Source organism: Oryctolagus cuniculus, chromosome 17 (assembly GCF_964237555.1).
Source record: "Oryctolagus cuniculus chromosome 17, mOryCun1.1, whole genome shotgun sequence".
Lineage (NCBI taxonomy): Eukaryota > Metazoa > Chordata > Mammalia > Lagomorpha > Leporidae > Oryctolagus > Oryctolagus cuniculus.
The window spans coordinates 43,796,882-43,822,429 of record NC_091448.1 but is presented as its reverse complement, the minus strand read 5'-3'; the positions used below and the strand labels follow the sequence as shown (position 1 = coordinate 43,822,429).

At 41.4% G+C, this 25,548-nt stretch overlaps 1 protein-coding gene across 5 annotated transcripts in view; it reads right to left on the bottom strand.

Annotated features, from left to right (window-relative positions):
* The window catches only part of NLK (nemo like kinase), a 183,357-nt gene that overhangs the window by 35,288 nt on the left and 122,521 nt on the right, over positions 1-25,548 (bottom strand). For all 5 annotated transcript variants that reach the window (XR_519262.4, XR_001795249.3, XM_002718934.5 and 2 more), the window contains exons 4-5: positions 7,813-7,919; positions 6,057-6,142 (exon numbers count right to left, since the gene is read on the bottom strand). Coding sequence is in view for 3 of the 5 variants with exons in the window: in XM_002718934.5 (XP_002718980.1) it covers positions 6,057-6,142; positions 7,813-7,919 (193 nt within the window). In the remaining 2 variants the exon portion in view is untranslated. The remainder of the gene's footprint in view (positions 1-6,056; positions 6,143-7,812; positions 7,920-25,548) is intronic.

The window sequence follows — 25,548 nt, the reverse complement described above, 5'->3', positions numbered from 1 at the left end:
GATGGCCCAAGTGCTTGGGTCCTGCACCTGCATGGGAGACCGGGAGGAAGTACCTGGCTCCTGGCTTTGGATCAGCGTAGTACCGGCCGTGGTGGCCACTGGGGGAATGAACCAATGGAAAGAAGACCTTTCTCTCTGTCTCTCTCTCACTGTCTATAACTCTCTCTCTCTCTTGCTCACTGTCTAAAAAAAAGAAAGAAAAAGAAAAAGGGTTCTGGCAGCTTCAGAAAAAAGCTTGAAAACCACTGCTTATAGAAAACAAAATTTATCTCTAATTTTTGGCAATCTCCTCTTTCTGAGTTGAATTCCCTTTTTTTTCCCCTTTCTTTTTTTTTTTAAGATTTTTTTTTTGAAAGGCAGAGCTACAGAGAGGTGGGGGAGGGGGGAAGGCAGGGAGGGAGAGAAGAAGGGAGGGAGGGAGAGAGGGGGGAGGGGGGAGGGGGAGAGGGGGAGAAGGGGAGGGAGATTGGTCCTCCATCCTCTGGTTCACTCCCCAAATGGTTGCAATGGCTGGAACTGAGCTGATCCGAAGCCAGGAGCTTCCTCCGGGTCTCCCACGTGGATGCAGGGGCCCAAGTGGGCCATCCTCCACTGCTTTCCCAGGCCACGGCAGAGAGCTGGATTGGAAGTGGTGCAGTGGGGACTTGAACTGGTGCCGACATGGGATGCTGACACTGCGGGCGGCGGCCTCACTTGCTATACCACAGCGCTACCTCCCACCCCACCCCCTGCCTTATCTTTCTGATTTGAATTCCTGCACCAGATTAATTCATATGTATTATGTATTATGTGGGGGATAAGTCAGTATGCATCCAATGTTTTTTAGTTTTTATTTATTTGAAAGGCAGAGAGACAGAGACAGAGACAGAGACCTTCCATTTGCTGATTCACTCCTCTAAAGCCCACAACATCTAGGGTTGGGGTGGGCCAAAGCCAGGAACTCAGAACTCAGTCTGGGTTTCTTTATGGGTGGCAGGGACCCAGGTACTTGAGCATCACCTGCTGGCCACCGGGGTGTGCAGTGACAGGAAACTAGTAAACTGGGAGCAGAGCCAGGACTTGAATTCAGGCACTCCAACATGGATACAGCTGCCCCAAGCAACTTCTTAACCACTGTGCCAAATGCCTACACTGAAACCAACATCTTTAAAACTTAACAGTGAAAGAAATTCTCCATCAAACAGAAAAACTATAATACAACAATAAAAAACATATATCATGTCCTCCCAAAGGGTTGAGTTCACATAACATATTAGTATTTTAAAAACTCTTTTATTTGGCCATAACTTTTAGGATAATCTTTAAACCAAACCAAACCAAAGAAGTTAAATTGTTCTATTTTGGGACAGGCATTGTGGTGTAGTGATAAGCTGGTTCTTGGGATGTCTGCTCCCTGTATTGGAGTAGCTGAATTCAAATCTCACCTCCACTTGCAATTCAGTTTCCTACGAATGCACACTCTAGGAGGCAGCAGGTGATACAGCTCAAGTGCTGGAGTCCCTCCCACCCACCAACATGGGAGACCTGTATGGAGTTCCTGGCTCTTGGCTTTGGCCTGGTTCTGGCTGTTGTGGGTATTTGGGGAGTGAAGCAGTGAATGGGAGAAATCTTTCACTCTGCCTTTCAAACACATAAACAAACAAATAAATCTTTACAAGATGCATGGGGGCCAACATTGTGGACAGTAGGTTAAGCTGCCGCCTATGACTCTGGCATCCCATATCAGAGTACCAGTTCAATTCCTAGCTGCTCCACTTCTGCTTGGAGAAGCCATGGAAGGCGGCCCAGTCTTTGACTCCTGCCACCCACATTGGAGATCTGGAAGTAGTTCCAGGTTCCTGAGTTTGGCATGAGCCAGCAGATGGAATATCTTTCTCTCTTTTTTTAAGATTTATTTATCTATTTGAGAGGTAGAGTCAGAGAGAGAGGCAGAAGTCTTCCATGCACTGGTTTACTCCCCAACTGGCTGCAATGGCCGCTGCTGCGCCGATCCGAAGCCAGGAGCCAGGAGTTTTTCCGGGTGTCCCACATGGGTGCAGGGGCCCAAAGACTTGGGCCATCTTCCACTGTTTTCCCAGGCCACAGCAGAGCTGGATCGGAAGAGGAGCAGGCAGGACATGAACCAGTGCCACAGGTGGGGAGGCTTAACCCACTATGCCACAGCACTAGTCCCATATTTTTCTCTCTCTCTCCCTATTACTCTTTCAAAATAAATTTTAAAATCTTAAAAAAAGAGAGTACTAATTTAAAAGAAGATTTTGTTACAATTATTTTCAGGGAATCTGTACATTTGAGAAGAATTGTATCTAGTCTAGCACTCTACTCTGGCTTTTTAAAAATAAGCCTTCTAAGATATGTCAAAGCAGCAGAGCAGAATTTCAGTTTCTTCTCATCTCTGTGTTATGTATTTACAAGTGACATTTTCTTATAGTTATCAATTCATGCAGCCAGGGGTTACAATACCATAATAACAGACAATTAGGAAAATGGGTTTTAAGCAGTTAATAACATCAAACATGGCAGGTTATATACAAAGTCCATTGTGAAGACCTCTAACCAAAAACCAAAATAAGAAACTGGCTTAAATTGTCAAAAGACTGATTTGCTAGGAATAGAACAAAGAATTTAAATATACATGTTTTTTTTTTTTTTTAAAAGATTTATTGTTTATTTGAAAGACAGAGTTACAAAGTGAGGTCTTCCATCTGCTGGTTCACTCCCAGATGGCTAAAACGGCTGGAGCTGTGCCGATCCGAAGCCAGGAGCCAGGAGTTTCTTTCGGGTCTCCCACGTGGGTGCAGGGGCCCAAGGACTTGGGTCATCTTCTATTGCTTTCCCAGGCCATAGCAGAAAGCTGGATCGGAAGAGGAGCAGCCAGGACTAGAACCACTGCCTATATGGGATGCCAGTGCTTCAGGCCAGGGCTTTATTTAACCCGCTGCGCCACAGTGCCGGCCCCAATATATATGGTTTTAACTTTTTTATTGTTAAAGATTAAAAGGGGTAAAGGGATAAACTATAAGCTCTTTTTAAAAAGTGAAAAGTGGGGGCAAGCATTGTGGCACAGATTATACTACAGGTTGTGTCGCCGGCATCACCAATAGGAATGCTGGTTTGAGTCCCAGCTGCTCTGGTTTGAATCCCAGTTGTTCTGTTTCTTATCCAGCTCTCTCCCAATTGCCTAGGAAGGCAGTGGATAATGGCCCAAGTACTTGGGCCCCTGCCACCCATGGGGGAAACCTAGAGTGAGTTCTAGGTTCTTGGCTTCAGTCTGCACCAGCCCCAGCCACTGCAGCCATGGGCGGAAGTAGAACAGCAATGGAAGACCTCTACCTTTCAAATAAATAGTTTTAAAAGGACAAAAAAAAAAAAAAAAAGGTGCAAAGTGGGGTGTGTGTTTGGCACAGGGTTAGGAAACCGCTTGGCAAACCTGCACCCCATATCAGAATTAGTGGGTTTGGGTTCTAGCTCTGCTCCCAATTTCAGCCTTCTGCTAAAGTGCACCTTAGGAGACAGCTCAAGTACTTGGATTCCACCCACGCCTGGAGACCTGGATTGAGTTGTAAGATTCCTGGCTTTGGCCTGGTACAACCCTGGCTGTTGTAGGCATTTGAGGAGTCAACCAGTAGATGGAAGATATCTGTCTGTCTCTGTTTTCATCAGTCTTTTAAATAAAAAATGAAAATAAAATTTTAAAAAAGTAAAAAGTTACAAGTGGATGAAATCAAAGATGTATGTAAGGAATATTTACTTCAGTAGAATTGGGGGGGCAGTCACCTTCTCTGTGGAAAAAGAATGAACTATAATAATCAGTTATTTCAGGAAAAATATGAAAAGCAGGTTTTTAATCTTTCTAGAGTTTAAAAAGGGTCACAGCTCTTTAAGGCCACAATGAAGAGCAAATTTTCATTCATAAGCCGTATAAACCTACCTTCTTTTAAACAGAATTGGCACACTGTTCAAAGAAAGCTTTTAAAATTAAAAACAGAAATTTCAGGCCGGCGCCGCGGCTCACTGAGCTAATCCTCCGCCTAGCGGCGCCGGCACACCGGGTTCTAGTCCCGGTCGGGGCGCCGGATTCTGTCCCGGTTGCCCCTCTTCCAGGCCAGCTCTCTGCTGTGGCCAGGGAGTGCAGTGGAGGATGGCCCAAGTGCTTGGGCCCTGCACCCCATGGGAGACCAGGAAAAGCACCTGGCTCCTGGCTCCTGCCATTGGATCAGCGCGGTGCGCCGGCCGCAGCGCGCCGGCCGCGGCGGCCATTGGAGGGTGAACCAACGGCAAAGGAAGACCTTTCTCTCTGTCTCTCTCTCTCACTGTCCACTCTGCCTGTCAAAAAATAATAAAAAAATAAAAAAAAAAAATTAAAAACAGAAATTTCAAAGAGGGAGGTGCCTTTCTCTGAAGGGAGGAGAGAACCTCCACTTTGACTATGACCGTGTCTAAACAAGATAAGAGTCGGAGAACTCAAGGGGCTTCCATAGCCTTGGAAACTCATGACTGGTGCATAGGGAGATTACTGATGCCATAAACAGGAGTGTCAATTTGTAAAGTCAACAACAGGAGTCACTGTGCACTTACTCCTCATGTAGGATCTCTGTCCTTAATGTGCTGTACACTGAGGCTTAATGCTATAACGAGTACTCAAACAGTATATTTCACTCTGTGTTTCTATGGGGGTGCAAACGATTGAAATCTTTACTTAATGTACACTAAACTGATCTTCTGTTAAAAAAAAAAAAAAAAGAAATTATCAATTCCCAACTTGACTCTCACTGGGATTAAACATGACAATAGGTCTGATCTGATTTCATCATCATTTAAAAAAAATCATCTATTATTTTTCACTTTATGTTTCTGTGTGGGAGCAAACTGTTGAAATCCTTACTTAAGGTATACTAAGCTGATCTTCTGTATATTAAGATAATCGAAAATGAATCTTGATGTGAATGGAAGGGGAGAGGGAGTGGGAAAGGGGAGGGTTGTGGGTGGGAGGGACGGTATGGGGGGGGAAGCCATTGTAACCCATGAGTCGTACTTTGGAAATTTATATTCATTAAATAAAAGATTAAAAAAAAATTAAAAACAGAAATTTATTTACATACTTCACACTAATGCTTAATTTAACTGCCAACAATCTAAGTAATAATGATAGTCTTGATTACTTTTAAAGTAGGAACATTTAAAAAAGTTTTCCTTTTCAAATATGTCAATTGAAGTGACAAAAATATTTACTGTTGACTGATGCACCATGTAGTACAATAGCTCCTCAGCTACTTTAAGTGGTAAGTGGTAAGGTTAAGTGGGCTTTTTATTTGGCTACTTAGAGATGACACAACTTTAGGAAGGCCCTTATTTCTGATTTCTAGGATGGGGGAAAATATGGTGGAATAGGAATTCTGTATTAGAGGCAGAGAAATGCACAGAAGTGGATTTTGCTGCTTGTAAGTGAGCAGTGTTACTAGGGAGAGAAGTAAAATTGGTGACTTGAGATTTTGGGACTACTAAATATAATTAATCCTGAAATCAATTCTTCTTTGGAGAAGTAACTGAGGAGTGGTTACTATATATTGTGGAAATATATTTGACATGTGGTTAGCATTTTCACTTTTCAATGTTTCTGCTTCCTCCTTTGCTACTTCAGTCAAACAGCATAAAGAAATGTTAACAGTGTAAAATATAGTCTTCCCAAAAGCCATACTTCATTCTCAGAAAAAAGAGCTTATTGGTCTTTTAATATTTTTTCCTGATACACATTTCCTTTAATAATGGAACAATCTGAAAAGAAGGCACCTTGTTTACTCTTTCTAGTCACATTATAATTCCAATTTCTAAGTTTCCAAAACACAGGCAAAATATCATTAAAAAACATGAGCTAAGACTACAGATTAGTTATCAGGGCTATGACTGATATTGCCAGAGAAAACTGAGATCTTTAATTTTTGGTAGTTATGAGGATAAGCTTAACTATTTATTCCACAAAAGCATGTTGTTCTTAAGCCTTCTTTAAGGTGAAATTCTTATTTTTCTCAGATATTTAAATAAACTAAAAAAGCTACCTTTAGAACACAGTTGCTGTTCACAAGCAGATTCCCTGGCTTAATGTCTCGATGTAAAATGCCAGCTGAATGGAGATATTTCAAACCTGAAATAACAAACATATTTATTGCAGACATTTAATTATTTTTATTTACTCAGTTTGGAAAAAAAAACTTGAAAGAAACAGAATTTAAAATTGTTCCCTAAATAACTACACAATGAACATTATTAAAAATATTATTAGTGTTACATCCAAAAAACTAATTTTGCCAGAGTAAAATAAAGTCTCATCAGAGGTCTATGCACTTTGGAGACAATGTCTATAATTCAAAAGATTATGTAGGCTTAAATACAGATAAGCTTCTCAGGCACAGGGGTTAAGAATGATCACACTAACATCTTTGAATTGCTCATCAGTGTGACTGCTAGAGATCTGTTACTCACTCTGCACCTGCTCTAACAGATCCCATTAACAGGGAGACCTTCCCAAGACAGATTTTTCACTGCTACAACAAAATTCAGGAAACGCCCAGATTGTCAGTAATATTCTTTACCACTTTTAAAATATTTTTGACATAAGGGCCGACACTGTGGCGCAGCAGGTTAAAGCCCTGGCCTGAATCGCCGGCATCTCATATGGGGGCCGGTTCTAGTCCTGGCTGCTCCTCGTCCGATCCAGCTCTCTGCTAAGGCCTGGGAAAGCAGTAGAAGATGGCCCAGGTCCTTGGGCCCCTGCACCCGTGTGGGAGACCTGGAAAAAGCTCCTGGCTTTGGATTGGCACAGCTCCAGCCATTGTGGCCATCTGGGGAGTGAACCAGCGGATGGAAGACCTCTCTCTCTCTACCTTCTGTAACTGTCTTTCAAATAAATAAAAGAAATCTTTAAAAAAATATTTTTGACATAAAAGACTGGGGGCTTCAGCTTCATGGCTGAGTCTCTCTCTCTTTTTTTTTTTTTAAATAAAATGTAACAAATCACACTTTTCTCAAGTGTGAGAAGAGCCAATATCCTTCCCATTTCCCTCTGCCATAGAATAGCAACAAATTTATTGGCGGTAAATTTTCTAGCTTTAATACTGCTCATATGTTTTAATTCTTTTGGCAGATGTCTTGAAATCTCTATTAAGAATCTATTGATTCTGTGAATTCTGTCGGGGCAGAAAATGTTTTACTAGGTAAGACTACTCTGTCAGCATAACAAGTCTCCATTTCTAACAACAAAATTCTGAAGGACACAACTGATGGCCAGAAGAGGCATCAGTAAGGTTGGCCCAAATAATTTTATCAGGCAAGTCCATGCTCTTAATCCGCTAGCTTGGAGTTAATCAACTGCCCTCTTCTATCAGTCTTTCTCATCTGCTTTGGTTTTAAGGGCCATTTTGTTTCTCCAGAGTTGGATTCAGCCATGTAGGTGCCAATATTCTGGCAATGTAGATGGTTTTTAACTTAGTCACAAGATGCCAAATGCTCCTAATCTATCAAGAATTCAAGACTGTTTAATGGATTTGAAACAAATCATTCTGCTTGTTTACCTTAGTAGATTAACTCACTCAACTATCTAATGAACTTGGCAGGGTCTTCTCTTCCATCACTGAAAGTGAGTACTATTTGACCACCTTTACACATCATTCTTATTTAACATCAGATATAACAATTATGAAATATACTTTGGCAAAAAAAAAGTCTTTGAGGAAGAAAACTTGAAAGATCAGATGAAAAACAAAACATTTCATTTATACCATGACATTGCCTTTTCCTTCATAAAGAAAATCTTACCTCGCAAAATCTGATAAAGAAAAACTTTGACATGATCTGAGCTGAGTGGTTGAGGAGACACAATAATTTTATGTAGGTCACTCTGCATCAATTCTGTGACAACGTATCTTGAGGTTTTTATGTTAAGGAGAGTTTAGAGAATTCAGCCCCCAATTCTCTCAAAGTAGTCACCAGATCTAGAGAATAACCTTGATTCTCAAGGATGGAAAAGTTTAGGAAAAGAAAGCTTGTAGATGGTACGACAGAGGTGAAAACTTCAGCCCGCACAAGATAAAACATTGCCAAAATGAAAAGAATTTATCTTTAAAAGTTAGCAGAAGTAAACAACCAAATGATTTCCTTATAATCAGCATTATAAAAGAGACAACCAAAGGTAAACATTTTAAAAAACAGCCAGGCCAGGAAAAGTGTGAAGACCAAACAGTTTCAAGGTCTACTCAGAGGTGTTAATGCAGTATTCAAACATAAGAAGACTGGTGATCTCACCCTAGGCAACCATGGCACCAACAGAAAAGATCACAACCAATCCATCAACGGTGGCTTAAGCTTTAATTTTAAAATGATGGTACTAATCCCAAACACATAAAAAGATGACTTCAAATCCAAATTTCTCTACAATCTTAACATGCTTATTCTTTTATTTTTTCAGTAACTTTGTATGTTATGAACCCTATCCCCCTTATGCAATTCAAGGTTGCTATCCTTGCTACTTTGTCATATACCCATGGTTTTGTTCAAACAACACATGGCAGTCTATCAAAGGCTAGAGCCCAAGAGCCATACAAATGGCCCTTGCTTACATCAGTGTTAAACATGAAAGAACTGGTTTTTGCCAAAGGTAGAATGGAAGACACTGGTCTCTGACCTTGCCTGCAATTAAGAACTCATTAAGTTTGGGTGAATTTATGACTTAAGTATAACCCTAAGACAATTTTTAATTTAATGTTTTAACAAAAAAAAAAGCAGAAAACTAGGTGAGTTGGGAGCAAGAAGAATTAAAAATGATAGCATTTTAAAACTCCCTCTTCCTGGGGCCGGTGCCGTGGCTCACTTGGTTAATCCTCCGCCTGCGGTGCTGGCATCCCATATGGATGCTGGGTTCTAGTCCTGGCTGCCCCTCTTCCAGTCCAGGTCTCTGCTGTGGCCCGGGAAGGCAGTGGAGGATGGCCCAAGTGCTTGGGCCCCTGCACCCGCATGGGAGACCAGGAAGAAGCACCTGGCTCCTGGCTTCGATTGGCACAGTGCTGGCCGTAGTGGCCATTTGGGGAATCAACGGAAGGAAGACCTTTCTCTCTCTCTCACTGTCTATAACTCTGTCAAAAGAAAACAAACAAACAAAAAAACACAACTCCCTCTTCCTCGGAGCAATTTTTTTTCTTCAAGTAACAGTAAGATACCAAATTTCTCCTCCTTCATGAGTTACTCTAAGTTTCCACTGTTGGTTCTCTCCTCTTAACAACACTTAATACTGAAACGCCCCAGGGCTTGCTCTTTGCTTCCTGGGTACCTGGCTCTAGTCCCATGCCTTTAAATAATATCCATGTTAGACTTCCAAATTTAAATCTCTAGTTAATTTTTGTTAAGTGTAGACATACACCAACCAAACTGCTTATTCTTCATCTCTGTTGGATGCTTAACTGACATTTCGAACTAACATGTGCAGTACTAATTTTGATCTTTCCTCTACCACTTTCTTGCTGCAGGCTTTCCCACAGCAAACCCAGTTTTTTCCAGATTAAATTTTATCCATACCACAAACCAGAAACCTTGGAGTCACCCTTGATTTTTCTCTCAATTTCTCCCTACTTCTACTCTATCAGAAATTCCTGTCAGTTTCATCCTCAAAATTTAGTATTAGGCTACTTCTTATCATGTCCACTGTTATCAACCTGGTCCAAGACCCCTACATTTCTAAAACACAGCAGCTGGAAAATTTTTTAGTATAATGTTGTTTATATACTGACATTTACTTTATGATACAGAAAATAAAATTTTAAGATTTTTAACACTCTTAGATATTTTAATCTTAGCTTTTATCATTCAGATTCTTTCCAAAGAAATGCATTTAACCTCATAATGAAAGTAAGGAAATGAGATCTGGTACGTACCATTTCCTTGTAAGTTGGTTTTTAATGACGTTACAATTATTCTGTAAAGCAATATATAACTAAAATGTGATAGCATGAGGATTATACTTAGTTTTCTTCTTGGCAGTTTTTATTTAACTTCTAAGAATTTTCAAACACAGAAAATCTGAAAACATTAAAAGTGACTACCTATGGCCAGCGTCACGGCTCAATGGGCTAATCCTCCGCCTGCGGCGCTGGCACACCGGGTTCTAGTCCCAGTCGGGGTGCGGGATTCTGTCCCGGTTGCCCCTCTTCCAGGCCAGCTCTCTGCTATGGCCCAGGAGTGCAGTGGAGGATGGCCCAAGTCCTTGGGCCCTGCACCCACATGGGAGACCAGGAGAAGCACCTGGCTCCTGCCTTCGGATCAGTGCGGTGCACCGGCCACAGCGTGCCGGCTGCGGCGGCCATTGAAGGGTGAACCAATGGCAAAAGGAAGACCTTTCTGTCTCTCTCTCTCACTGTCCACTCTGCCTGTCAAAAAAAATAATAAAATAAATAAATAAATAAATGTGACTACCTATATATACCTACCATCCACATTGGATACTTATTTGCTTTATCATACATTTATCTATTGCTCTTTCACATCAATTCATCTAAATTTTTGGATGGACTTCACAGAATAGGCTGAATTATATCACTCTTATGCAAAACCTTCCATTTCATTTTCAGGTAAAGTCAAATCCTTACAGCAGCTATACAGGGTCATATATGATCTGGTCTTCTTACTCTCACTCTCCTATCTCTTTTCCTCCTGGCTTTTCTCTGAACTCCAATCATAAATCTTTGCTTTAACTGTTCTCTCTGCTGGGATTACAATTCCAGACATCTATTTAGCCAACTCTTTCATTTCCTTTGTATTTTTGCTGAAATACTATCTTTCAAATGAAGCAGATGTTGACTAGTCTAATGCTGTGTCTTGCATTTCCTATCCAATTGCTACTCCCAGCACATTGTTCTTTTTCCATTAGTATTTATCATACCATCCTGTCTAATTTACTTATGTTTATTGGTTGTTGTAGACCTATCACTACTTCAAGGTTTTTTCACCCTGTTTATAAATCTGTCCCTAACTCTCAGAATAATGCCTGCATTCAGTAAACTATAAATATCTCAATGAGCGAACTAATATATTTAAGCACCTAGGAGGTTATAGGCACTGTACTTAGTATTTTAAATATATCATCTCATCTAGTTTTCAGGGCGTCTCTGCAAGAAGTTGGTGGCACTCCATTTATAGATGAGGAAACTGAAGGTAAGCCAACTAATAAATGTTACACAATAGTGGTTTATTTCATTTTTAAAACATTATTTATTTGAAAGTCAGAGTTACAGAGAAGGAGGGAGGGGGGGAGGGAGAGAGAGAGAGAGAGAGAGAAAGAGAGAGATCTCCCATTGGCTGATTCACTCCACAAATAGCTAGAACAGCCAGAGTTGGGCCAGGCTGAAGCCAGGGGCCAGGCTGAAGCCAGGAGCCAGGAGCTTCATCGGGGTTTTCCAGGTGGGTGGTAAGGGCCCAAACACTTGGGTCATCATCTTCCACTGCTTTTTCCAGGCCATTAGCAGAGAACTGTAGCAGTCAGTACAAAAACTGACACCCATATGGGATGCCAGTAGTATCAGAGGCATTTGATTTACCCATCTACCCAAGTAGCAAAGTTTAGATTTCACATGTTTAAAATTGCTTCAATGGCACTCCATAAGTTTAATTTCTTTTCTTCTTTCTGAGCAACATTTAAAAAACTATAAGAAAATCTATTAAATGTTTACTGTGTCCTTTACAGATGAACTTCAGTGAATAAATGCAGATAGAAAGTAGAGTTAGGAAAAGGAAAAATCACTGTTCTGCAGTTTCTATGAAATCACAGATCAGACCAACAATGGCTGGTAAAAAAAAAACTAAAAGAGATGAGGAAGAATCTGACATCAACTCGATATACCAATTTTAGCATTACTTAACATGGATCAAGATACTGTGCCCTGGGGATATGTACATCGCTACCTACCAAAGTATTAATGTCTAAGAAAACTTAATTTGAATAATCAATCCTCTAACACTGCAATCACGGGTTTATTACAAATATGGGGGTTCGGCACTGTGGTACAGTGGGTTAAAGCCCTGGCCTGGGGCACCGGCATCCCATATGGGCACTGGTTCTAGTCCTGGCTGCTGCTCTTCTGATCCAGCTCTCTGCTAAGTAAGGCCTGGGAAAGCCGTAGAGAATGGCGCAACTCCTTGGGCCCCTGTACCCGCATGAGACCTGGAGGATCCTGGCTCCTGGCTTCGGATTGGCGCGGCTCTGGCTGTTGAGGTCATCTGGGGAGTGAACCAGCGGATGGAAGACCTCTCTCTGTCTCTACCTCTCTCTGTAACTGTATTTCAAATAAAAAAAAAGGGGGGGGGGAATGAAAAACAAGCCACCATGAAGAAGCAACCAGTCAAACACAGAATGTAGGCCACTGTTCACAAAAAATTTCTCCAACAAATCAATGACACAGCTCCCAAAAAATGTATCTAAAGAGGGGAAGGCAGGCAGGAATGTTTGAGATCTTTAAAAAGAGACTCAAGAGATACAATATAGAGGTTGGTGCAGTAGTACAGCAGGTTAAAGACCTGGCCTGCAGCACCCACATCCCATATGGGTGCCGGTTTGAGTACTGGCTGCTCCACTTCCAATCCAGCTCCCTGCTAACGCACTTGGGATGCAGTGGAAGATGGCCCAGGTCCTTGGGCCCCTGCACCCACATGGGAGACCTGGATGAAGCTCCTGGCTCCTGGCTTCAGATCAGCTCAGCTCTGGCCATTGCAGCCATTGGGGAGTGAACCAGTGGATAGAAGACTTCTCTCTCTCTGTCTCTATCTCTCTCTGTAACACTTTCAAATAAGTAAAATTAAAAAAAAAAAAAAAGAGAGAGAGATAGATAGATATGATATCCAAATACAAAATCTGTGTACTTTGTTTAGATCCTAATTCAAAAAGAGGTTTTTGAGATATTAAGAAATTAGCTAACTTTATTCGGTGTAATAATGGAAAAATGATTATTTTTTCAAGTCCTTAAGAGTTAGAAATGTATATTTATGTATTTATAGGTAAAATAATGTTTGGGATCTACTTTAAACTATCCCAGCTCTCCTTTCCCTCTCCCTAACAAAAAGGGATAAAAATACTGAAACTGGCAAGATGATTAACATTGTTATAGCTGGGCAATGAATATATGAGAGTTGTTGTAACCACTGTTTGTCTCTACTTTCATGTATTTTTGAAAATCTCTGGGGCTGGTGCTGTGGCACAGCACTTTAAAGCCTTGGCCTGCAGTGCTGGCATCCCATATGGCTGCGCCACTTCTGATCCAGCTCCTTGCTAATGCACCTGGGAAAGCAGCGGAGGACAGCCGAAGTTGTTAGGCCTCTGCACCCATGCTTGGGAGACCTGAAGAAGCTCTTGGTTCCTGGCTTAGGCCTGGCCCAGTGCTGGTCACTGTGGCCATTTGGGGAGTGAACCAGTGGATAGAAGACCTCTCTGTGTTTCTACCTTTCAATAAATAAAATAAATCTTGAAAAAAAAAAAAAAGAAGAAAATTTCTGTTAATAGTCTTTTTCTAATTTCATTGTAGAAAACTGAGGAACACAAAGAATACAGAAACCACTTAGAATCCTCTCTCTTTAAATCAACCTATATAATTTTGATGAAAATAATGTGTATACCTATATATGCTAAAATATACTTAAATAATATGCTTATTATAAATCATACATATCATAAATAATAAAACAATTATTAATCAACAAATCAATTCATTAAAATTAGTAATCAATCATCAATAAAATAAGTAATAATTTATTGATAATATAATTATTATAAATAATAACATGGATTTGCAGCCTTAATAAAATATAAACATATAAATAAAAAATAAGAGGACCCTGGCAGTTAATGGTCTAATAAAGCAAGATTTTTATGACTGTACAGTGTTTTAATGTGTGGGTATAAGTCACTTAATCCATCATTGTTGAAAATCTGTTACTTTTTTTTATATTTAAATAACCCTGGGATAAACATCCTAAAAGTATGCTATTTTGGGGGACTGGCGCTGTGGTGTAGTGAGAAAAGCCGCCATCTACAGTGCCAGCATCCCATATGGGCGCCAGTTTGAGTCTCAGCTGCTCCACTTGTGATCCAGCTCTCTGCTATGGCCTGAGAAAGCAGTGGAAGATGGCCCAGGTTCTTGGGCCCCTGCACCTGTGTGGGAGACTCAGAAGCAGCTCCTGGTTCCTGATTGGCTCAGTTCCGGCCATTGCTGCCAACTGGGGAGTGTACCAGCAGATGGACGACCTCTCTCTCTCTCTTTGCCTCACTTTCTATCTCTGTGTAACTGTTTCAAATAAGTTTAAAATAAAAAAGTATGCTATTTTCATTATTTACTGATTATTCCTAATGATTGATTCCTTGAAGTAGAATTATGATGTCAAAGCAGGAATTTACCTAAATGTGTGTATGTATAATATTTAAAATACTGTGGGGGCTGATGCTGTGGCATAGCAGGTAAAGCCACTGCCTGCCAGTGCCAGCATCCCATATGGGTGCTGGTTTGAGTCCTGGCTGATCTACTTCCAATCCAGCTCTCTGCTATAGCCTGGGAAAGCAGGGGAAGATGGCCCCTGAACCCATGTGGGAGATCCAGAGGAAGCTCCAGGTTCCTGGCTTCAGATAGGCCCAGCTCCAGCCATTGCGGCCATCTGGGGAGTGAACCAGCAGATGGAAGATCTCTCTCTGGAACTCTTTCAAGTAAATAAATAAATGTTTAAAAAAAAAAAAAAAAGAACATCTTCTCATGGTATTATGTATTCTGTGACATAATATTGTTTTCCATTCTATGTGGTATGCCATGAATTGAGTGACCCCTACCACTGGAAGTTCAGGCTGTTACATTCATTCACAATAACAATACTCTATGGGAGTGCTTTCCAGCTGTATAGTAGTACCTTATGTGGGAACCTCAATTATGTGTAGATTCTCTACTGGGTTAATCCATTCCTCCAGGAAAAAAAAAAATCCTCAAATTTTCTGTTTTAGAACTACAGGTCAGGCTGCCAGGGTTCTGTGTCAGTGGGGTTAGGAGCCAAAGGTACCATAGTTGTCCATGCTGTTTTGAAGAAATAAAACGTGGGCCGGCGCCGCGGCTCACTGGGCTAATCCTCCGACTTGTGGCGCTGGCACTCCAGGTTCTAGTCCCGGTCGGGGCACCGGATTCTGTCCCGGTTGCCCCTCTTCCAGGCCAGCTCTCTGCTGTGGCCCGGGAGTGCAGTGGAGGATGGCCCAAGTGCTTGGGCCCTGCACCCACATCGGAGACCAGAAGAAGCACCTGGCTCCTGCCTTCGGTGCGCTGGCTGCAGTGCGCCGGCCGCGGCGGCCATTGGAGGGTGAACCAATGACAAAGGAAGACCTTTGTCTCTGTCTCTCTCTCTGTCCACTCTGCCTGTCAAAAAAAAAAAGAAAGAAAGAAAAGAAAAGCGTGTAGTCACCTGTAGGGCAGGGTATCTCTTACACATGATTGTAACCAATATTGTGTTTGGGCCCACCTACATCCCCACTTTCTGAGGTACTTGATTGATGCTTTCAATTCCTGAGTCTTTCTCATGTTCTATAGCAAGAACCAACCTGTTTCTGGGTTCTCACTACTGGTAGCTTGGTTTTATGCTTCTTCCAGTCTGAATTTTTAACCCTTTACTGACATTTTAGAAGGACTGGCAGAGGAATGGTAGTAAAGATTTGTGTTCTATCAACTATGCTTTCAGGCAGAAAACTAGTTTACATGTTTATTTTCCACAAATAAGAGGGTTTCAAAATGTTCCTAGGAAATAAATTTTTTTTCTAAATTTTATTTATTTGAAAGGCAAAGTTGCAGAGAAAGAGGTCTTCCATCTGCTGGTTCACTCCACAAATGGGCACAATGGCCAGGGCTGGGCCAGCCTAAAACCAGAAAGCCAGGAGCTTCTTCCAGGTCTCCCATGTAGGTAGGTGGTAGGGGCCCAAGCACTTCTACTTTTTCCAAGCTGGATCAGAAGTGGAACGACAAGGACACAAACTTTCATCCATATAGGATGCTGGCACTGTAGGCAGTGATGACACACTGTTCTACAATGCTGCCCCCCCCCCCAATGGAATTAAAAGGTAATGCACATTTCCCATGAACTTTTTTGAGGACTTTTTCACATGTATGTGTATGACAGAAAAACAGAAATGAAAGAAAATTGTTCTTGTCCTTTGTTCAATTTCCTACTGGAGTGATAATTTTTATTTGTAAGACAGCTTCTTATATTAAGGGTATTAATTCTTTTGTATATAGTGAAACATGTTTTCACACTAGGAAATATTAACCTCAGGATAGGGACAAGAAAACAGTTGCACCATTAAGTCTTAATCAGAAGTCCCAATATTCTGGAGTTCTGCTGGTTCCAGAAATCTCAAGCAACAAAAACAAACAAACAAACAAAAAAAAAACAAAATCAAAACCAAACATCAAAGGAACATCATACAGGAAAAACAAAACAAAACAACCCAAAGAGGAAAACTTCACAATGTCCATCAACGTATTCAGTGTTGTTGCACATGGCTTGTGTCTCCCTAAATCCATATGCTGAAACCCTAGACCACAGGGTTAGAGGTGATGAAGTCATGCAGGCAGGGGCCCCACTAGGGGGATTAGCGTCTCTATAAAAGGGGCTTAGGAGATCTTGTAGGTCCTTTTTTTTTTTTTTTTTTTAAAGATTTATTTATTTACTTGAAAGAGTTACACACAGAGAGAAGGAGAGACAGAGAGAAATAGTTCTTCCATCTACTGGTTCACTCCCCAGTTCACTCCCCAGTTCACTCCCCAGTTGGCTGCTCTGGTTGCCAGAGCTGTGCTACTCGAAGCCTGGAGCTTCTTCCAGGTCTCCCAAGTGGGTGCAGGGGCTCAGGAACTTGGGCCATCTTCTACTGCTTTCCCAGGTCATAGCAGAGAGCTGGATTGGAAGAGAGGCAGCCGGAACTTGAACCAGCGCCCATAGATGCTGGCACTGCAGGGCTGGCTCCTTGTCAGTCCTTTTCACCATGTTAGCTTAGTTTTGTTTTTTTTTTTTGCCAGGCAGAGTTAGTGAGAGAGAGAGAGACAGAGAGAGAGAGTTATAGACAGTGAGAGACAGAGAGAAAGGTCCTTCCTCCATTGGCCTACTCCCCCAATGGCCGCCACAGCCGGTGCTACACTGCCCGGTCTCCCATGCGGGTACAGGGACCCAAGCACTTGGGCCATCCTCCACTGCACTCCCAGGCCACAGCAGAGAGCTGGACTGGAAGAGAAGCAACCGGGACTAGTACCTGGCGCCCCAACTGGGACTACAACCTGCGGTGCTGGCGCCACAGGCAGAGGATTAGCCAAGTGAGCCATGGCACCGGCCCTTAGCTTACAGTTTAAACACTATAAACCAGGAAGTGGGGCCCCACCAGACACCAATCTTTCTGGATATTGACTTTAGACATCTGATTCTCTAGAACTGGGAATAACTGCTTATAAGCTACCTAATTTATGGTAGTTTTGTTACGGCAGCCCAAATGAACAAAGACAGTTGTCAATTTAAGATTGTATTCAAGGGGCTCGCGCTGTGGCACAGTGGGTTAAAGCCCTGGTCTGCAGCGCTGGCATCCCATATGGGCGCCGATTCAGGTCCTGGCTGCTCCACTTCCAATCCAGCTCTCTGCTATGGCCTGGGAAAGTAGAAGATTGCCCAAGTCCTTGGGCCCCTGCACCTGCATGGGAGACCAAGAAGAAGCTCCTGGCTCCTGGATTCAGATCAGTGCAGCCCTGGCCATTGTGGCCATTTGGGGAGTGACCAGCAGATGGAAGCCCGCCTGCCCGCCCGCCCTCTCTCTCTGCCTCTCTGTAACTCTGCCTTTCAAATAAATAAATAAAGCTTTTTTTTTTTTTTTAAGATTGTTTTCAGAAAAAAACAACTCCTTAACAAACAGTATGAAATACTTAGCTGTATGGGATGTCAGTCATGTCAGCTGAGTTTACTAAGAACTTTTTTTGCTCCCACTGGGATAGAAAAGGTCTTGCATGGATCTGAAGAGTAGGTTATATTCTGTTCTGCTTCACATCTTGGAAAACTGGCAGACAAGTTGTGATGTCAGGATCTTTACTGTTAACAGTGACAGTTGGTATGCATGTAAATGCAGAGAAAACATCTTAATTTTCAACTTATCTGGTTGAATTCAGAGTGCTGGCACTTGGAAAATTTGCTTTGACTTATAAAAGGAACAAACTGATACAAAAAGACCCAAACAGAGATTAAATATGAAATAACATTATATGCATTTTCAAAAAAAGTAGAAAAAGGAAAACACTGTCTGGCTGGAATAGGTACTGTTCTAACCAGATATTTTCATAACTAGTCATTTTTGAAAAAAAATTCTGATACTTAGCATTATTAAACGTATCAGATCAGGATGTTGTTCATCCTAACTCTAATGGACTCAAACCAACAAACTGGGCTATTTTTGACCCACCACTAACAACGTAATTCCTCTGTTAAACATGAATAATTGTATCATCATGTTCACCAGTCTTCAAGACTGGTGAACTTGAAAAGCCTTTCATTCACCCTTCTATTATAATATTTAAGAAACAGGCATGTCAAAGAATGCTACTTTCATATATCTGCTCTTTGAGGAGATAATAGGTTGGGTCAAAAAAGAAGAGGGGCAGGCTAGTAAACTCTAATTAAATCAGAAAGTCCAGGGTACAGAGACACGCAGAGCTCCAGTCTACCATTTCCTTTAACTTCTGTGCAGAAAGCTATTATCTCACCGGCACCGCGGCTCAGCAGGCTAATCCTCCGCCTTGCAGTGCTGGCACACCGGGTTCTAGTCCCGGTTGGGGCACCAGATTCTGTCCTGGTTGCCCCTCTTCAGGCCAGCTCTCTGCTGTGGCCCGGGAGGGCAGTGGAGGATGGCCCAAGTGCTTGGGCCCTGCACCCCATGGGAGACCAGGAGAAGCACCTGGCTCCTGCCTTCGGATCAGCGCGGTGCGCCGGCCGCAGCGCGCCGGCCGTGGCAGCCATTGGAGGGTAAACCAACGGCAAAGGAAGACCTTTCTCTCTGTCTCTCTCTCTGTCCACTCTGCCTGTCAAAAAAAAAAAAAAAAAAAAAAAAAAAAAAGACTCAATATGAGTTAAAAAAAAAAGAAAGCTATTATCTCTTAAACATAAAAGATCAAAACACAAGCTTCTCACAAAGTGATTAAATCAACCAATATGCTAATAATATATTTTGTCATGCTTTAGGTTAGGAAAGTAAATTCTTAGGGGAAATACATTTTTCATTCCATGAATACAGCAGTTCTTTTTTTTTTCCCCACAGAAAAACAACCAGGCCAACCTTTTACAGTTTTCTTTGGAAAATATAATTGCTGAATTTGAAAACTTAACAATGTAGCTGCAAAAATTTGGGAGCAACACATACTACTTTATGATAAGGTTTTTGCTTTGCTGTAGCAGAATCCTCTGAAGTCTCAATCCCCAGCATAATGTCTCCCAGATGGCTCAACTAGTTGCCATGCCAACTAAAGCAGCTTACATTAAATGAGGGTCTGAAAAGACACCTGCATCACTCCAGGTCTGTTGCACATTAAATAAAGCTCTCTTGACAGGGATTCAGAAGTGCCATTAACTTGAACAGCATCTATCTGATTATTGTTTCTGAGTAATTTAATGAGGGTCTCCATACAAGAGTAAAAATAGGATGTCCTTTTCCACTTTTGGTCCCTCTAAATGGGACAGCCTCTCCAACAGCTGGTGTACCCATGCAGTGGGCCAATAACTTCCCTATGGCTTAAGTTACCACTGGGCAAAGTGAAACTATAGAGCCAAAGTTAGGGCTTTTAGGAGAATATTAGAATATCCCCCTTTAAAACTTGTGATTAAAAACAAGGTTAAAAATGCACTGTACATGGTATGCCAACCTCAGAGTGATTTGAACAGCCCTGTTACACAATAAATCACTGCTGATTGTAGCAATTAGTTAAGTAGCACCATGAAATATGAATTTCAAAATGTACTGATTTGCTTCAGAAAAATGAATGATGCAAATGAACAATTAGCCTCAGGTGCCCAAGAGAAGCAACATTATCTGTGTTAATTTATTTCAAGCTTCTTTACTGTTTTCTCAAATATTAATCACTGGAAAACTTTACTTAGTAGAAATACAAATGTGGACTAGAGAGCTTATGTGATTTACCCATAGTCCTATTCTTGCCCATAAAAAGCCAGGATTAGTTAGTCCAGTGGTCTTTCCACTCCACCAAGTTGTTTTGCATAGGAACTTGCCTTAATGAGTCTATTATTCTCAGTTCTTAACCAAATACCATTACAGCACATGGATTACTTTAAAATAAAAGACAGTTAAGTTACAATCTTAATTACAGACTATGAGAGGGAGAATGAACATTAGCATTTTTTGAAGTTCTGTGCTACTTTAAACGTCATCTCATTTAATCCTAATAACTGCGTAATTTATAACTTTTCTCATTTAAGAGATAAAATACACTGAAACTGGGACAGGTAAAGCTACTCAACACAGTGTTTGGACTCAAACCTAGGTTGTAACAACCCTTTTCTTTGCAAAAAAAAATGTCCTCTTCAACATATGGTGCTGGAAAAACTGGATTTCAACATGCAGAAGTATGAAGCAGGACCCCTACCATACACCTTACACAAAAATCAACTAAAAATGGATTAAAGACCTAAAACTACGACCTGATATCATCAAATTATTAAAGAACATTGAGAAAATCCTGCAATATATTGGCATAGGCAATGAGTTCTTAGAAAAGACCCCAGAGGCATAGGCAATCAAAGCCAAAATTAACAAATGGGATTACATCAAATTCAGAAGCTTCTGTACTGCAAAAGAAACACTCAGGAAATTGAAGAGGCAACCGACAGAATAGGAGAAATTATTTGCAAACTATGCAACAGATAAAGGATTAATAACCAGAATATATAAAGAGATCAAGAAATTCCACAACAACAAAAGAAACAACCCAGTTAAGAGATGGGCAAAGGACTTAAACAGACATTTTTCAAAAAAGGAAATCCAAATGGCCAACAGCACATGCAAAAATGTTCAGGATCGGCCGGCGCCGCGGCTCACTAGGCTAATCCTCCGCCTTGCGGCGCCGGCACACTGGGTTCTAGTCCCGGTCGGGGCGCCAGATTCTGTCCTGGTTGCCCCTCTTCCAGGCCAGCTCTCTGCTGTGGCCCGGGAGTGCAGTGGAGGATGACCCAAGTGCTTGGGCCCTGCACCCCATAGGAAACCAGGAGAAGCACCTGGCTCCTGGCTTCGGATCAGCGCGGTGCGCCGGCTGCAGTGTGCCGGCTGTGGCGGCCATTGGAGGGTGAACCAACGGCAAAAGGAAGACCTTTCTCTCTGTCTCTCTCACTGTCCACTCTGCCTGTCAAAAAATTAAAAAAAAAAAATGCTCAGGATCACTAGTTATTAGGTAAATGCAAATCAAAACCACAATGAGGTTTCACCTCACCCCAGGCATTCATACAGAAACCAACAAACAACAAATGCTGGTGAGAATGTGGGAAAAAAGGTACCCTAATCTGTTGGTGGGACTGTAAACTGGTAAAACCACTAAGGAAGACAGTCTGGAGATACCTCAGAAATCTGAATAGAGACCTACCATATGACCCAGCCATTCCAATCCTGGGAATTTAAAGGGAAATGAAATCAGCTGTATAAGGCAGCTCAATTCACAATAGCTAAGACATGGAATCAACCAAAATGCCTATCAGTTCAAGATTGGATAAAGAAATTATGCACTCTATGAAGTACTACACAACAGTAAAAAAAAAATTTAAATCCAGTCATTTGCAACAAGATGGTTGAATCCGGAAAACATCATACTTAGTGAAATAAGCCAGTTTCAATGGGAGAAATAGCGTATGTTCTGATCTGTGATAACAGAGCACCTAAAAGGAAATCTGTAGAAGTGAAATTGACTTTGAGAAGCAATGACTTGAACAGCCCTTGTCTTGACTGTCAAGGAAGTTTTTTTTTTTCCCCCTTCATACTATTTGCTGAACTCTTTACTTAACATAGAGTTAATCATAGGTGTATAAAGTCAACTGAAAATAGATCTCAGTAAAAAGTAAGAATGGGATTAAGAGAGGGAGGAGGAAGTTTGTAACTGTAAAGCTGTGTAGTTTTGCATTCACTCCTAAGGACTTACTTCTAAGGTTAGTTTAAAAACTTGCCATGGGACCCCAAATCCCATTAAGCTGGTGGCAAAAAATGCCATCTTAAGTGTTAAAGTGACCATATCAAGTGTTAAAGTGATCATATAGATAGGGTTAACTGTTAAAGGGATCATATAAATAAGATTAAATGTCTGATAAAGATAATAGATAGAATTCAAAAGGAGAGAATGTTCCAACATGGGAAGCAGTCCACACAGGAGACTCATAGAATGACAACTGCTTTAAATAGCGCTTTGACCACAGAATCAGCATGCAGATCAGGCTGAAAAGCCCATGAGAGTATTTCAGGCATGGAAAACCAAGACACTGTGGCCAAAAAAAAAAAAAAAAAAAGTCCTGGACGAAGGATCTCTGTGAGAGAGACCCCAGTAGAAAGAAGGGGCCATCAAAGAAGGATGTACTTTTCTCGAAGGGGAGAAGTTCCAATTTGCTTATGGCCTTGTCTAAATAATGATGGACATTGTGGATTCAAAAGGCTTCCATAGCCTTGGCAGCTCATGTCAAGAGCCTTGAGTGATCACTGACATCATAAATTAAGAGTGTTGATTGATAAATTAACAACAGGAGTCACTGAGGACTTACTTCCCATGCATGAACTCTGTCCTCAATGAGTTGTACTATGTGAATTAACTGTAAAACTTGTTATCAAAGTTTATTTTGTTTTTTTTTTGTGTGTGTGTCAGTGCAGATTGCTGAAATCATTACCTAGCATAGAGCTGGTCTTCTGTGTATAAAGTTAATTGAAAATGAATCTTAATGGAGAATGGGACTGAGAATGGGAGAGGGAAGATGTGGGTTGGGAATGGGGGTGGGAGAGCAGGTATGGTGGGAAGAATCATTATATTCCTAAAGTTGTAATTATGAAATTTGTATTCATTAAATAAAAGGTTTCTTTGGGGAAAAAAAAGAAGAAATGTCAGGTTGAACAGCCAAATAATAACCCCTTTGTCAATAATTGAAAACTACAAAGGTTAAAAAATCGTAAGTGGCAAATTTTTCCTACCACATTCCTTCTACCTCCTGAGAATTCATTTTGTTCAAGTCTTTATTCTTATACTTGTCTTATTTTTTTTAAGATTTATTTTATTTATTTGAAAGACAGAGTTACAGAGAGAGGTAGAGACAGAGAGAGAGGTCTTCCATCTGATGGTTCACTCTCCAGATGGCTGCAATGGCTGGAGTTGCGCCAATCTGAAGCCAGGAACCAGGAGCTTCTTCCAGGTCACCCACATGGGTGCAGGGGGCCCAAGGAGTTGGGCCATCTTCTGCTGCTTTCCCAAGCCACAGCTGCACCACAATGCCGTCCCCTCTCTTATACTATTTTTGAGTCAAGTTATAAAAATAAATTTGGTAACTCAGGAACTATTTTCTCTGACCTTATAAATCATACATGCTTAGTTTCATATTTCTTATTATTTTTAAAAATGGGTATGACAAACTTTAAAATTAAGCACTCTGTGGGGCCAGTGCTGTGGCATAGTGGGTTAAAAGCCCTGGCCATCCCATATGGGCGCCAGTTCTAGTCCTGGCTGCTCCTCTTCTGATCCAGCTCTCTGCTATGGCTTGGGATAGCAGTAGAAGATGGCCCACATCCTTGGGCCCCTGAACCCACATGGGAGCCCTGTAAGAAGCTCCTGGGTCCTGGCTTCAGATCTGTGCAGCTCCAGCCATTGAGGCCATCTGGGAAGTGAACTATCAGATGGAAGACCTCTCTCTGTAACTGCCTTTCAAATAAATAAAATAAATCTTAAAAAAAAATATTAAGCACTTTGCATGAACATGTTACATGTGGAATCTTCAGTTTGTGGAAAACGTTACTATCTTGTAATTTTATTTTTCCATGAACTTTTCAAAGTATATTTGTGTGTGTGTGTGTATGTGTACAAAAGGGTCACAGGACTCAAGCTTAATTTTTTTGTTTATGATGGGTAATCCTCCTTGATAGGAAACTGGGGGAATAAATGTCTGAATTAGAGATTGCTGGAAACTACAGGACAGGCCTTTGATGGGAGGTGAAAATGGACAATGTAAGTTTGGGAAAAAGAAACAACAATCTCTACTTTTTACTAAAGGAAATATGACAGGGATGGGGTATTTTGCTTTTGGTTACAATGTTCTTTTTCTTTGCAGAAAGAAGCTTTTTCTTTTATTAGATCCTCCATTTGCTGGTTCACTCTCAAAATGGCCTTAATGGCTGTGTCCCAAAGCCAAGTCCAGCACTCCATCTGGGTCTCCCACGTTGGTGGCAGGGACCCAAGTACCCATGCCATCATCCACTGCTTTCCAAGTATATCACCAGGGAAATGGATCAGAAGCAGAGCAGTCAGGACTCAAACTGGTATTCTGATATGAGATGCGGGCATTGCAAGTTTTGGCTTAACCAGTTTCACTATAACAATGGTCCCCAAGCTTTATATTTTTCCGCCTTTCATTTTAAAAATCTGGGTATTAAAATTATGGAAGCACAAAGACATTAATATATTATAAATAAAAGCAAAATGATATGACATTCTTTAGAAGAATGCACATCAACATCAACAGCTGAGATATAAGTGCACAGTGCCCAAATATGAGTATTCATGGGTTCAAACATTGTTTTGAAACAAAATAAAATAATCATCTGATTTCACTGTCCAGAAACTTTCAAGTACCAGAGTATAAGAGTTCATGAAGGACAAATTTAGAGGCAGGAAAAAGCAAGACATAAGGAACCTTCTGAGGGTCAAGCAGATAAATGGGAACACTTTAGAGATACTGACACCAGGAGGGCAAAAAAGAAAGTTGTTTAGAGGGCCCAGCGCCGTGGCACAGTAGGTTAATCCTCTGCCTGTGGCACTGGCATCCCATATGGGCACCGGTTCTAGTCCCAGCTGCTCCTCTTCCAATCCGGCTCCCTGCTGATGCATCTGGGAAAGCGGTAAAAGATGGCCCAAGTGCTTGGGACCCTGCAGCCACATGGGAGACCCCGAAGAAGCTCCTGGCTCCAGATCGGTGCAGCTCTGGTCATTGTGGCCATCTGAGGAGTGAACCAATGGAAGGAAGAGCTTTCTCTCTGTTTCTCCCTCTCACTGTCTGTAACTCTTACCTCTCAAATAAATAAATAGAAATCTCTTTTTAAAAAAGTTGCTTAGAACTTTTTTTTAAAAAGAACAGGTTTGAGCAATTTTCTCTGATGCAAAAAGAATTATGGGTAAGAAGGTTACGCAAATAATCTACACTACAGCCTGCTAACCACCTACAGCTCATTGGGAAGCTTCCCCTGACCTTTTGCTCCAATTGACACAAATCTTAACTATCCTATAA